This window comes from Bombus flavifrons, chromosome 14, assembly GCF_040668555.2.
Source record: "Bombus flavifrons isolate JBK064 chromosome 14, iyBomFlav1_principal, whole genome shotgun sequence".
NCBI lineage: Eukaryota > Metazoa > Arthropoda > Insecta > Hymenoptera > Apidae > Bombus > Bombus flavifrons.
In genome coordinates, this window is record NC_138455.1 from 7,906,618 (window position 1) to 7,921,757 (window position 15,140).

The 15,140-nt window shown below is 38.2% G+C and overlaps 1 protein-coding gene across 2 annotated transcripts in view; it reads left to right on the forward strand.

Moving 5' to 3' along the window:
- The first annotated feature begins 3,332 nt into the window (after positions 1-3,332).
- The window catches only part of LOC138186578 (uncharacterized), a 49,986-nt gene continuing 38,178 nt past the window's right edge, over positions 3,333-15,140 (forward strand). The window contains exons 1-2 of one of the 2 annotated variants that reach the window (XM_069126579.1): positions 3,333-3,613; positions 11,197-11,443. In XM_069126579.1, the coding sequence (XP_068982680.1) occupies positions 11,207-11,443 (237 nt within the window). In that variant the 5' untranslated portion in view covers positions 3,333-3,613; positions 11,197-11,206. Of the gene's footprint in view, positions 3,614-10,947; positions 11,065-11,196; positions 11,444-15,140 lie in introns of those variants that run through there. The other variant, XM_069126580.1, reaches the window with a different exon arrangement.

Consider the following 15,140-nt stretch of genomic DNA (forward strand, 5'->3'; position numbering starts at 1 on the left):
GACTCACAGCATTATTGATTCTCAATCTTTCAATCATCGTCAGACTTTATCATTGTTATTCGTTATGAAGTCGATGTAAACTTTCACGATAAATTATTCGTTGCAAATAGATATTCTTTCACGCTACCACTGTTGGGATCTGATATATGACTTATTAATGCAAGCGCGTTTTGTAACACAGCAGTCGTATAAAATGTCCTATGCATGTGACAAAACTGCCATACATTAAAATAAGTCACTACTTTCCATTATTCTTTATGCATAGCCTAACTTCTCGCAGTAATAGTATCTTTATTTGTTGCTAAATTACGTTTCTTTAGTATTTTTTGTACATTGCTTGGAACGAGCAGTTATGTTTCCTGATATCACATACGATAGACCCTTTGCTATAAAATAATAAACGAAACAACCAGACGAATTCCAGTCATAAAATTTACATATACAAATTCATTGAAAAATTTAAGCTTAATTCAAGAGAAACTGACACTGTCCAATTTCGTTTTCTATCAAATTGCAAAGCGTCCCTGGTAGACGTACACCAGGAGATAAAGGGAAAGAAGAAAGGAGTAGTGTACTCTGGAGAGATCCTCGCAGCAAAAGAGAAGACTACTAAATTGCTTGTTTCTGGCAGCGTGACTCGCGAGGAGGTAACACGCCGGATTTTCAGAGATATTATTACGTAACGACACTCTTTTACTCCTAGCTTAGGCGTAGAAGAACCTCTGGGCACTTTTGTTCGGAGGCCTCGTTATTTCGAGGAGACGTCAGAAGCTCGTACTCGTTACCAACCCTGCATTGAAACGGCCGGGCTGCGACACATAAACCGGAAAGAGAGAAAGAGAGAGAGAGAGAGAGAGAGAGAGAGACAAAGATTCACGGATTTTTTTCGGTGCGCGCGATCTCTTGGTGCGTTCTTTTGTATCTATTCCTTCCCGCTTTAATCCGTGAAGTTGAAGTTAAAGGCAGCGACCCACCGATTCCGAATCGAGAGGCAATGCCAGTTTTATGACTGACGTTCACTGGTAATCAGCAAAATATCAAAGTGACTCACGGTCTTCTGGACCGGCATTGCGAGGGCGTATATCTACTCTGACCTTTTGCCTGCCTCTGGGATCAGCCAGTTTTGTACAACTAACACGATAGAATCCGATTTAGTATTACGTTGTACTCGAGAGTGGTTAAGTAGATAAAATCTGTGACGAAACTCCAATTTGGGAATAATAATAACCGGGAAACCTTTAATAAGGAGAAACGAGGAAGGAAATCAACGAAAGCACGAAATTATATACAATAGATTTTCAAATCTTGGTAGGAAACCAAGGAACAGTATCTTGTACTATTTTCTTTCTAAACTTCTTCCAAGGCAGAATCATTTATTTTCCAGGAACTCCTCAAGGCTGGCTGCATACAGGTGTTCCTTGATAAATTGTTGATGAATTATTTAAACGGGGCATGGAACATTCCGAGCTTCTTCTCACAGTGGATCGCAAGCTAGGTACTCCTATATATTAGGTTTTCCAGACCATGCGCTCATCAATGAATGGCCACGACTGGTTAATTAACCCCTCGCGACCACGTCTTTAATTATCATATGCTTGAATACCAAATAAAGGGGCGACCTAACCTAATTCCATTCCACGAACGAATCAGCGAAAAAGCTGGCCACGAAAAGGAAGCTAGGCCAGTTAACGAAGGAAGGAAAGAACTAAAATCGTCGCTTTTACACACGGGGAAATAATCAGCCGCCTAGTGAAAAGAGCTCGGACGCTTATCTGCGTCGATTCAGAGTTCACTAACCCTAATATTGCAGCGGTACGTCTACGGCTAGATGGAACTGGTATTCCAAAGGTAGGAAGAGAAAGGGGAGAGGAGATAGATGTAGAAAAAAAAGGGGCAAGAAGAGGTTGGGAGCCAGGTGGAAGAGAGAACCGAAGAATAGACCGACATCAGCGAATCTACCGAACAGTCATGCGTTGTGGGTGAGCAACGTGCTCGAGGGGTTTGGGGGAAGGAAGAGCGCAGATTCCGTCGTTTCTTCCCGGGTGGTTCCATCCCTCCTCCCTTTATCGATCCTTCTCCAGCAGAGCAGTAGCGCAACATCGTCGCTAGGAATCAGCAACGGGGACCATGTACCACCTCAGTGAATACCCGGCCACTATGCCGACAGAAATGCTTCGATTCTAGCTTTTACGTGCATTGCGTCACGCACTCCCTAGTTGCATAGTCACGCGTATGATTGATTCGATGAATCCTTTACTGATCGGTTAGTAACAGTCAGCGGAATATTTCAAGCAAAATTTCATAAATGAACGTCGTAATAAGGTTCAGGACTTTATTGCCATAATTTGTTACGCGGGTTATAGATTCGGTAGTTTAGGGGTTGAGGGTAATTGATGGAATAAAAATCATAATGGTATATGTTTGAATAATGAGAACTTGGGTTTAGATATCTATCTCAACTATAAAGGGTATCATCCCTTCAGTTTCATAATTAATTAACGCGCAACCTCATTCTCTTGTCACGATACGTTTTTGCGGTCTGAAAAAGTATAACGAATTTTCATAATTACAATGGATTGTTATGCACCGTTATGATACTCAGTATTTACCCTTCGATTAATTATCGTCAGAGTACCATTTGTTACAGGTTATAAATTCGCTTAGATTTAACAAAATTTATTATCAACCACCTTTTACAATAAATTCCAGTACGTTTACCAAAATTTATTAACAACCCTCAAGCACTACGTTAAAATCTTTGTACAGGATAAAGCCTCGCGATAGTTATCGTCAGAATTTATCATTATGGATCATATATTCCCCTATAAACCTGCGATAGATGCCAGTAGATTTAACAAAGTCTTTTAACAAACACCCTCTCACAGTACCATCTTTAGAACGTATTACACAAATGAAAGGTTCCCACCAATCCTCGTCGAAATCTATTCTATTCCAGGTTCTAAACCTACGAAATAAATTCTAGTAGATCGGCCAAAATTTCCGACAAATTCCCCTTCAATAACCTAAACCTACTCGGGTATAACTCGCCTGGAATATAGCCAGAGCTCTGCACCCGAGCCAACGCCAAGAAAGAAACTCGGAAGGTAGGAACGCTCGCACAGGTAGAACAGAACCTGTGTAGATGCGCAGTGCATGGATGCGCCTTCGAACAGCAGCGGCGAGAATCGTGAACCAGAGTCGCGTAGTTGCAACCCTGTGGCTCGTACGCGCAGGCGGTCGAAGTTCCTCGAAGACCGCCAAAAAGTATCGAGGTCGGCCGGCTAGTGGCGGAACGGGCCGAGTTGCGGCGGAAATTGTCGGGCCGCGGCGAACAGCCACGAGCCAGACCCGTTGCGCGGTTTGCCTCGTTGCAGGCGCACAGTGCAGCCGCCGGTAGAAGCAGCCTCGCAGTCGCTGCTCGGCGATGTTTCAGCTGAGCTGAGCGCACGAGGAACGCTCGTGTCGCCGGCGCTGGCGTTCGTCTCTCTTCTCGTGCTTTTTCCGCTCGTTTCTCGCCGCCTTTCCATTCACCTTCACGCGCACGTCCCCGATTAACCCCGTGGACACCGGGCTCTGGCGCGATCCACCATCGAACGAAACCACCGACCACGACGTAAGTGCTCTGTGACAGTTATCACGGTGTTACTTAGATACTATACTATACTCCTATTCTTTCGCTGTGACACGATGTATATCATACGATTGATGTTCGAGAGTCGAATTGAATCGGGGAGAGGTAGACAGTGTGAATAGGAGCTGTTTGGTAGAATCTCGTTTGGTGAATTTTTGGTGGAATTGCATACGAGAATTGGTTTATTACGGGGGATGGTTACGTGTGTCAATAGTTAGATTGGAAGGTTGAGTTAAGTTAAGGGGTGGGTTTGTGTCAGTGTTTGTTAAGAATTGGCGGCTTTTTTGCGATGTGTTATCGCTGGTGTCTTCGACCAATCGCCGGCTGTGTTTACATATGCGGTCGAATCGCTGTGCTCTATCCTTGACGATGAACGGCCTTCGTAACTTCGCCTCGTAAATTCACACGGGCTCGTAGAAACGTGTTGTCAAGCCTAATCAGGTAACCGCTTGCTGAAAATGTCGCGACGATCATGTCGAACGATATATGTATTTCAATGGTATACATGTCTTGTTCGCACCACAGACATTCGGATCATTGTTTATCAAAAATATACGTGTTACAGTAATCGAAATATTACTACAAATTGAAATAAGAAAGTAGGATATTCGAGTGTAAAAATAAAATTCTTATTTCTGATCCTTGTTAACATTTCGATAATTTAATGGATGTGGCAGTCGCAGCGGGACGATGACTAGTTGTTTACCCGTTTGTTTAATTAAAGGCTTGTATCCGTAATACGGTAAAATTGTGCACGAAACCGCGCGTTATTTCTGTCTGCCCAACCCCTCTCAGCCTGTCTAAAGTTACACGTTCGCTGCAATTCGATAACACTAGGCTAGCGTACTCGAAACGTTAATGATACTACAATGGAGCTTAATGAATGGCCGATTCGTGTTCTATTCGAAGCGTTTTTCTATTAAAACGCGTATAGGCGTCGATGACGTTTCGCGACCAAATCAGAAAACGACCCCCCGTCCCCCTCCCTCTTTGTGTGTGTGTGCGTGTGTGTTTCTCTCTGTCACGGCATCAGGTTTCGCGTGGAGTCACGTGAGGATGAGGGAAAAGAGTGGGCAGATCGATTCTAATCGTGCAACACACGGCACAATCGAAGTCGGGCCAACGGTGAACAACAGAGGGAGGAAAAGTGGCATAAAAATAGAAGTCAGAGCACAGGACGTGTACTTGGCCGTGTAGCCTATGCGATACGATGTTATCCTGCCGCGGTGGGTGTCCTTGTTCTTGCGACCGCCATTACGACATGTCAAGGCGAGACGCATATGTACGTGTAATATTAGATCGAGCACGATAATCGTCGTGATAATAGCGTAATAATTTTTAACAGCGCGATTCGAGGTTCGACCGTTTCTCGACGGTATCTTCTTCCTTGCGTCCCTTCCTCCCTTCCTTTCTCTTTTTTTTTCTTGGAATGTCTGGAGAAATTTGTGTGGAATTTACTGTATATACATACGAGATTATAACATAAAACGTTTAACTTTTAAGGATCGTATTTTGTTGCATTCTAAGAGAGATACGGTTAATTTAGATAGTTGAAGTTACGTATGCAATAAAAAATTCTTAGTTTTAGAATGATACGCATAGATACATTTGCACAGGCATTTATCGAAGACAAAGAAGATTTAGAAAAATGATACAAGAAAATTCAATGTTTCGCGTACTAAGAGCTGGTATGCATATATGGTGTTGTGTTTCTCCTTCTTTTCTCCCTCTCTTTGGAATTTCCAAAGGAATTTATTCAGATGTTTGTAGAGTATTGAATGTTGTTTCTTCAATCGTCACTATAATAGCATACAATTTTTAAGAGTATTTTTGATACGACTGCTCCTTGACATTTTCTTCTTCCTCTCATCTTTTCCTTCTGTGTATTAGATTGTATATAACATTCAATGATTTCTTACAATTCATGCTTCATTGAATTTTAAGAAGGATGACTTTAATTAAAAAATATTAAGGTTATGCATATGTATGTGGAAGAGAATTCTCCGCTTTAAGATGGTATGTAATAATGTATCTTCAAAAACAGAAATGTTTATTCAAAAAGAATGAAGATTGGGAAAATTGATACTATAAAGTAGAACATTTTATATGGTAGATCTTAATACTTATAGCGCTGTTTTCTTTTCTTTTTTTTACTATTTTTCTTCCTCTTTTCTCATTCAAATCTGCGTCAATTTTTAAAGAACTACAAATTGTTCATATCACGCTGCCGCGTTTTCTCACTTATCACTTCATTTTTTCCCGGCTAAAAGACGTAAAAGCAGAGCCGCAGTATTCGTGTAACCGTGCTCGTTGGAGTTTTTTTTCGGAGTCTGCGAAAAAACGCGTGAACTTGCCCTTGCTCGAAAAACAGCGAATCCCAAGGTGGCGTGCGTTTCTACGGTGTCGGATGTACAACGTCAGTCAATATATCGACTCATTTCCGATAATGTATTGCCACTCGAAGCGATAACACGTACAAAAGCACACGCTTAGATTATGTTACACGTACACGACACGTCGAAACCGCCTTGCCTCGTATCGAATTTCTTACTCTTTTTTTTTTTACCCGGTTTCGAGATACTACAAACCATGTACCAACCTTTTTCAACGGCTCGTTCAATTGCTAGTAGAACAACGCGCGTTCTATTTGATACGTCTTCTTATCTCGAGAGAACGGTATCGAGTTTCGCGTATACACTTTACACGCTATTATCTTTACTACGGTTAGGAAGACCGCGTCCTTTTTTTGTGAGCTTTGTTCGATTTGGAATTGTTCCATAGTCTACAAACACGGAAATGAGTATTTGCGAAACACAGAGAAAATGAAGTGTAAATAGGTTAAGTTAGATTAGTAGATTTCTGTTCCCATTGGTCAAATGACCCATTATTTTTTAGATTTATTCGTGAAACATGAATGTAACCACTGTTTTCTATGATTATTGATAGGATAATGTGATTCATTATGACATGTATTATTAAATCGCTAGAAATAAATCTCGCTACTTAATAAATATCTAACAAATCTTTAGATTTTACAAATTAGCTATGTTAGTAATAGCATGAATCTGTATAAGCTACATCCATGATCGAATCGAAATCGTAAATTAGATCATCGTAAATTTTTCATGTTAGAGACGTCAGAGTAAACAAATTGACAGAAATCTTATGAGATTTTAATTTTGTGTGATCCAGTAACTTACTCTAAAATTAGAACAAAAGGAATTATTGGTATTCCTAACGATTATGACTCCTTTTTTCTGCCTTTGATCTACTTTTTTCATAGCTGGATTCCTTTCTGATGGCGTTGTATTATTTTTTTTTCATGGTTGGAAATCCTTCATTTCCTCCTGATGCTTCCTTCTTTTTTGCTGTTAGAATTCTTTCTTCAACGTCCTTGCACTATTTTGTGTAAATGAAGTTCCTTTTTATATTTTTACGTCTCACTTCTCTCTTTTTTTTTTTTAGCCATGGAATTCCTTCTCTAACGTTCTTGTTTTGTTTTTATGTTTGCAGCTACTTTTTTTGAAGTTTCTGCGCTGCTTTTTTTAATCGATGAAATTTCTTCCTAACGTTGTCGTATTGTTATTTCTATGACTAGGATTCCTTTTACTCCTCATTTTTACATTTTCTTTTTTAGTACTTCCTGCTTGGTGTCTCTACTATCTTTTTAGTTACTGGAAAATTCTTTTTGATTGTTCTAACCTCCTTTCTTTCTTTTTTCCATTGAAATTTGTCTCAGTACTCTTGCACCCTTTTCGTTCCTTCAATCTCTCTTTCTTCTCAAGTTTAAAAGTTCTATCGATGCTAGAACTTTTTCTCTATATTCGAGAATCCTCATCCTGGTAGAATTGTTTCAAGGAATGCAGAAATTTTTCCAAGTCCCAATTTCATCATGGCAGGGCGTATAGCAAGAACTCGGGTAATAAATTAGTTTCCCCATTTCGTTATTCCTCGACCACCTTGATAAACATTATCCATGAATCTGGAAGAGCAGAATCTGGAAGAGTAGTGCTACAACACTCCTGAGATATACAGCAATCAGATAGTTGCCAGGAACAATTTTTGAGAAAGTGATCCGCTAGTAACCACTGGTTGACCACAAAGGATGAACGTCGTTCTCTTCAAGTAATCGACTAGAAGATAATTGATAGCATATATCAGCCTTGGACACCTTGACAATGGCAGAAAAATCGAACTGGAGAATGGAGGTTTCTCTTGAAATATTTGCTGTCACCCATTCTTCCGTAAATGTAATCTGATTAATACAATTTCTTTTAATCATCCAAAAGATGTCTATTTTTTCTATAAATTAATTGGGTACTTCATATTTATAATCTTAATAAGAAACACGCCCATTCAAAAGTCTCCAGACAGTTATTATACAAGCTTCACAATTGGAAGAAGTTATGTATGTCACAAAGACATCAGGAATTGGTATTTAGATATATGACAGTAACATGACAAAATATAGCAATTAATAAAGTTAATACTATATGATTTTTAAAACACAAATGCAATTTAAAGTTCACAATGTATGTGCATTGAATACCAAAGTTTTATTAAAAATAGGAAACGTTGTAAGACCCTTATATTACAATATTCATCAATCACTGGAGATGCCGCATCATCTAATCTTCTTACTCTTACGTAGATAATTGATAAATAAACCACAAAGATTATAATGAAGCAACGTAGCTTCAAATCTTCTATATTTATTCAACCACTTCGATGTACAAATTAATAGGAATCTAGGAAGATTCAAGTGACTCAGAATCTCGAAGTTAGATGAAGTACTATATCTCACCCTAGTTCCAAGTTCCATTAAAATCATACAGAATCTTACATGCTATCATTATTGTTACTAAATCAATGGATAGTAGCATTACTCGATGTTTTAATTCAAGATCTCAAGATACCACGAAGACTACTATTATCCTAACGCCACTGATAGAGACGATAGCAGCATCTCGGGTGCAAATTGCAACGATGCAAGGGTACACGACCTAGCCACGGGTGACGTAACAGCTCGCGTATTTCTAGAGCAGCAGGTTAAGAATAGCACGGCAAGTAGACGGCTGAATTAAATATAGTCGGTGAACGACCGGCTAGCACAGTACGAAATTTCATTGAAGTCACGGAAATCCGTCAGAACATTGTCCAGCTGATAGACAAATTTTTTCGAACCACCAAAATAATCAATACGTGGGATCAATGAAACGTCGATTGTCATAAGAGGTTACATAGGAGACGCTGAGAAACGACGCTGATCACTTTCGTAAACCGTAACGTTAGGGAAAATTACAATTACTAGCATGATTTTTCAAAATGTGCCTCGAAATTCGCGATTATTTATACACATGTACATACGCGTTATTTATGCATATTGTATACACACACATATATATTTCTGCGTGTAATAAACAAATTCAGAAACTAGTGCTCTGCTTCCTGAGGTGTTGAATATTAATTATGGATCTGACTAATGAAATTGTGAGCATCCTGCAAAATGGAGTTGATCAGTGACTTCTGAAAAGCACATATGGTGATTCTAATGAAAGGCTTCGAATTTTTTTTCCTTTCAATTTTTCCAATAACCAAAGCATCACAGAGCAGAAGATAGGGCATTGGCATATCTTCCCTTCCGTTTTTTTTTTTTACTCTAATCACTTGCAACAGAGAATTGTTTCATTCCACATATTTCAGGAAGACATTAACGAGGATTATAAATATCGGAAAACGGGGGAAGAAATACAGATGACAAGGGACGTGGGATTGTAAAAAACGATTTGATGGAAAACCAATACCCAATAGTCATCTCCCGCTGACCTAGAACTCTTCCAGCTCGCCTGCTGAACTTTTATCAGTACATTGAAATTCTTCGCGAAACATATAAAAATTCCGATCACTCTATAAAGAATCATTCCCGAGGACTGCACACAGCATCCAGTGAATTCTTCCTTTTACAGACTAATAGACTACCAGTGACTAACGAAAATATTCAAATATTTACTACAGAATATTTTTCTCAATATATTATGTGTATTAAATGTCGTGACCAGTGTAAATGAGACATGACTATCGTGACTATGAACAGTAACGTTCGAAACCATTCCGAAAACGTGTATAGAAGTTATAATACAAGACATTTATTGCAAGTATACACTCAGTGAAAAATTGAGTAGTAGTCTTAAACATACAACTAATGCTACAGATGGTTTCACTATACATCGTTTTCTTGTTCGCCTTGTTAATAAACTGCAGACATTTATGGAAATTCAATAATTCAGTTAATAAACTGCAGACATTTATGGAAATATAAATAAGTAAGTGAAATTTAGGTAGAAAATTTGTCTATCTACCAAATATCGTAACAAGTATTCAATTTTGGATATATTTTTACATATTAGTTCATTCTGTATATTTTTGCATCTTCAAATTTCACAGAAATACGTACAAATTCGCGATCTACTTATTAACAACAAATAATGGACTGTTCAAATACTTTGTTAGTCTTTGCAAAGTCTATGCTTGCAATAAATATCTTGTATCTGCTACATGGATTCTCAGTTTATTCACAGTTTCAAATTTTACCAATATAATTACCATTACAGTGCCAATAAATTTCAAAATGTTTTTTATAATATATACATATAAGTCTTCTAGGAGTGTTCGTACACTTTCGCCAGCCACCGTATTTACGAGTATGTAGAAGTTTTTAACGTTGAAGAGTCAGTGTTGCGACTAATTAAGCGTTTCGAACAAATGATCCATTATGAGACTCGGAGAGCTGCGTTTCTCTTGTCAACTGCATTCCGGCCAATTGAAATGGTAGCCGCGTCGTTTCAATATCCTCGATGAAGTACAATACGCCGGTACAAGCTATTGTCCGACACGGTAATAATCGGATGCGATGTCATTAATTAATCAGCGCCGAAACGATTTCCCTTTGACGCGTGTTTCACTATACAAGACGCAATGCGTGTACATAGTTGCGAACAATCAGACCACTCGAAGGAGTTATTTTCCAGTGGTGTGAATAACCATGAATGGCTGGATTAATTTTCCTAAGGAGGAATACAGTGATGGATAAAAGAAAATTTAAAATCGATACATTGTGAATTTTAGTAACTTTTGTAGTAGACTAATTTGTTTATCACATTCCTTAACAATTGTTTATTGTGTGATGTATATTATATGTATTCATTGCTCTTATTAGATATAAATTTATAGTGCTTTCTTATATTTTTAATTTCAATTTTATATTTTTAATAATTTTTATATTTCAATTTTGCTTTCATTTCAGCAAAAAGAGAGAATTTGTGATGTTTCAACATGAAATTATAACGAGGCATTATGCATACCAACTTTATGAAGATATCTTTTAACGTTAGGAAAATATAATTAAATCGAAGATGATCGAAAGAACGTAGCAGGTTTAAGTATAACGACGAATCTAATGTTTTTTTTTTATTCATCCACTCGATTCCATTTTTCTTCTTGTCTTGTGAATATCGATTTTAACAATATATAACAACCATACTAACTTTCGAATTTCTCTGTTTTAGATAATCAATCATGCCGGTGGTGCCAGCTTTGGCCGAGGGTGCTGGCCAACTGGAGGACCTTGACGAGCCTCCAGAGCCTCGTGTTCGCGGAGGAAGCGGAAGAGCCAGCCTGATGAAACCCCTGGTTGTTCTCGCGCTTCCTGGCATGTATCTCTTCTACAAGTACAGCCAATATAGAAGGGAACAACGCGAATTGTCTCGAAGGCGGGTCACCGAAAGGGAGCTTCAGCATCTTCATCATAAGATCGTAAGTAATTTGGATTTTAATATTAGTATTGTAGAGTGGTCCAGTCCAATATTTAGCGAATTTAAATGAAAGATGAATTTAATATAAAAATGTAGAGTACTGTACAATACAAAAGTCTTGGACTATTTATTAAAAAGAAAGATTTGGTTATTACGAGTGAATGTAGGAATACTTGGGGACTCTTTTGTACGATAAATTATCAACTGACAATGCGATCAAATATTTAAAATTCTTGCGAAAGAAACCCCCTTTGTAGGTGTATGGTATTATACCTATGAAAGTCTTGGACCATTTATTAAAAGGAAAGATTTCGTTGTTACGGATGAATGTAAAGATACTCGAGAGTTCTTTTGTACAATAAATTACCAACTGACGATGCAATCCGATATTTGAAATTCTTTCACAAGATCTCTGTGAAAGTGTACAGCATTGTACAAAAGTCTTGGATCATTTACTGAAAGGAAAGATTTTGTAACGAATGTAGGGATACTTGGGTCTTTTAAATAATGTATCAACTAATGATATTTAATGAATTGATAAGTTACAAGTGCTTCTTACAATCTTACGTCAAATAAGATCCTCAAATAGCTTGCAATTCGTAAATTTCATTTGCTATCACCAAGTTTGTGATTGTCGTGCAAATTGTCGCTTATCTGTGCTTACTTTTTGAACAAGTATTTAATGTGTGTTTTTAAGAATCTTTTAAAACAGAAAGATTTATTTTTACGTAAAGAGTATTCATAAAAATATCACCTAAATCATCTGTACATTTAGATACATACACAAAGGATATTATCGCTACAGATATACTAGTAAACTACACAAAAAATCGGAGAATTCATAAAATATCTCCTATTCCTCTTAATAATCCTTTTATGCGACTCTCTGATTCCACCTGTTGTGGCTTTTCCACGGTTCTGTCGTCTGCATAAAGAAAAGGCGACTTGATTTCTTCGTTGGAAATAGCGCAGCTTCGTCCAGTGTTCATTATATTTTCATCGAGTTTCGGCAAGTGAAGAGAACGCCTCCCCTAAATATCCAGAGCTTCGTCGATTCTCTTCTTTCAATGAACCTGTGTCCTTTCGTATAATCGTGTTGCATCGTTGTTAAGAAGCTTTCAAGACATTCTCGCGATGATTACCTAGGGACGACAGCCGGGAAGAGGAGTATCTAAACACACGATATCCGAGAAAGTAGACTCGAAAGGATGAGACAGCCTTTACTATAGGAAAGCAAGGGAAAGGGAAGGAGGGTTCAATTACCCGAGGTTAACGCGATCATCCCTCACTCGAAAGCCTCTGTAACACCTCCGAAAGGCTAAAGCCATTTATTACTGTATATTTCCAGCCGTATTGAATGTCCTGCTTTGCTCACAGACCTGCCTTCAATTTTATATCCCAACACATACCCTTTTTACCTTCTTCTGTGTAGTTTGTCTTTTAACGTATTTTTAGGATTTACAAGCATTGCATTAAATTCATCTATGTCGAGTCCAAAGCAAGACGATTTTGGCTACAAACTCCGTAACACACAGGTCGTTCTGAAATAATGTAAGCTCTTTGGAAGATTTTTAAGCATCGCACTAAATTGGGTACTCGGAACCCAACAAAACTGGCAATCTATCACCAGGCTAAATGCCAATAATTAATCAGACTTACTTTTTCTCTTTGAATCATTTTAATCGTGAAAAACAGGCCACGATAGTCGCATACGCTGAACAAATATCGATTTCAGTATACCCAGCGTACTTAATCTCCCAACTTAAGACTCTGATTTGTATCGCGCTCCGATCGTACATCAGAGATTCGATTTCTTCTCTTCCTTTAAAGAACCAACGATATTATCTTGTGTACTCTTGAACTCACGCCCAATAGCGTTTTATGAAGGCAATTTGTCCGACTCTTAATAGGCGAACTGAAGTTTCTGCATCCGGAGATAATTATCGTAAGGTCACCTTGGGAAATTGCCTCCACCCAGCAGAGTTGAGTAGGTCAGTCGCAGTTTTGGCATGGTACGTGGAAAATGAAAATGGAAAAAGTGTCCCTGTCAGGATGGATGCCAAGCAGCAATATTCACGGCCTCTGGATCGGCGACTGGTCGGATAGCCTGGATATTTGGTTCGGTTACTATGGCCAACATTTCTGTCCCACCTAACTGGAATTTCTCGAATCCATTTAGCCACCGTCACCACTATGATTTACTGCCTGTCTCGATTCCTCCTGTCGGTGACTGGAAACAAGGATATGATAGGAATATTCCTATCGGTTCGAATGTTCGATTCATGAATATTATGCGGACCACTCAGCTGGTAGAAAAGGGGACACGGTAAGATAGGGTTATTCAAGACAAGTTTCTATATCTCAAAATTCAATGTTCAACCTTTTGCAGGAAATAGCGAAGCTTGTTGTACGTTGTGAGAAGAATGCGGATTTTCGTGCATTAATGGAAAATGTAAAAGCACAAAAAGTAAAAAATTCATGTATACTATGCAAGAATATTGTAAAGTGTTCCAAACAGAATGTTTTAACGAACATAGGTGAAACAAATTTTTACTTAGATATCATCTGTTTGATTATAAAGATATAAAAATGCATAGAAATTCGCGATCTGACTATGAGGAATTTATTTGTCTGCGATATGTAATAACGAAAGAATTAGAAAATATCGTGACATTTTCATATTTGTTTCAAACTTTATCGATCTAATCGTGTTAATTGTGTCTCGTTGCAACGTTAACGAAATTTCGAAACGTTTCGTACAACACAGATAATATATTCATAAAAGATCTATAATTGCTCGGATACTTTTGTGAGCTACTATATCTTCGTCATTTCTTCCTTTTCCACGTTTGAAGGGAGCAATTTATGAAAATGTATCCGCACTTAAAGGGTTAATCAGTCCCTTCAGTCACGAAAGTTCCAGTGGAAAATCGAATTGGTCGTGGACCCGTTGCTGGAACTCGCGTGTCGGTAAACGACGACTGGGAGAGCCTTGGAATTTTTCGAGCTTATCGCGATATCCAGCCTGCTGCGACCTTAATAACCAACCTCAGGATCATTAATGACTGCAACGAATCGTTAGATTATCGGCACTGTTGCTAGTGCAGGTCTTGCTTTTGTAATTTTTGAAATATTCCAAACGCGCTCGCGTGCGAGTAAACGCTCTAAACCGATGTCTGTGTGTGTATAGTGATCGAAGAATGGGTCTTGACCTTGCATGTGTAGACACCCTGGCATTGATCATTTCGCCACGTGAATTGTCCGATCGTCGAATAGAACTTACAGTCTCTCATTATCGAATTAGGACTAGCGAAAACTTCAAACATTTTTCTTACTTTTCATCGGATTGGGACGTGTAGATAGTTCAAGATAAATCACTTAAGATTAGAATCTTAAATGGTTCAGTTCTAGAGAGAAATGTCTTAAAGAGAATTTAAATGGGTTTCAGGGGTAGCGAATTTTTGTGTAATAAATTTCTTTATAGATCGCTGCATAGAAATCATATAAACGACGAATAATATCTTTTTCAATCACATTGTCGTCTGAATCATCATTGTAATGTGACTAATGAAGAACAAATGACATAACTTAATGCTAAAATACAGTTTTTTGATGAAAGTTTACCTCGTTTTACGAAATGGATATATAAAAATAATTTTCATAGCTGTCTCTTTTGCTACATCTTCCTTAGATTCTTA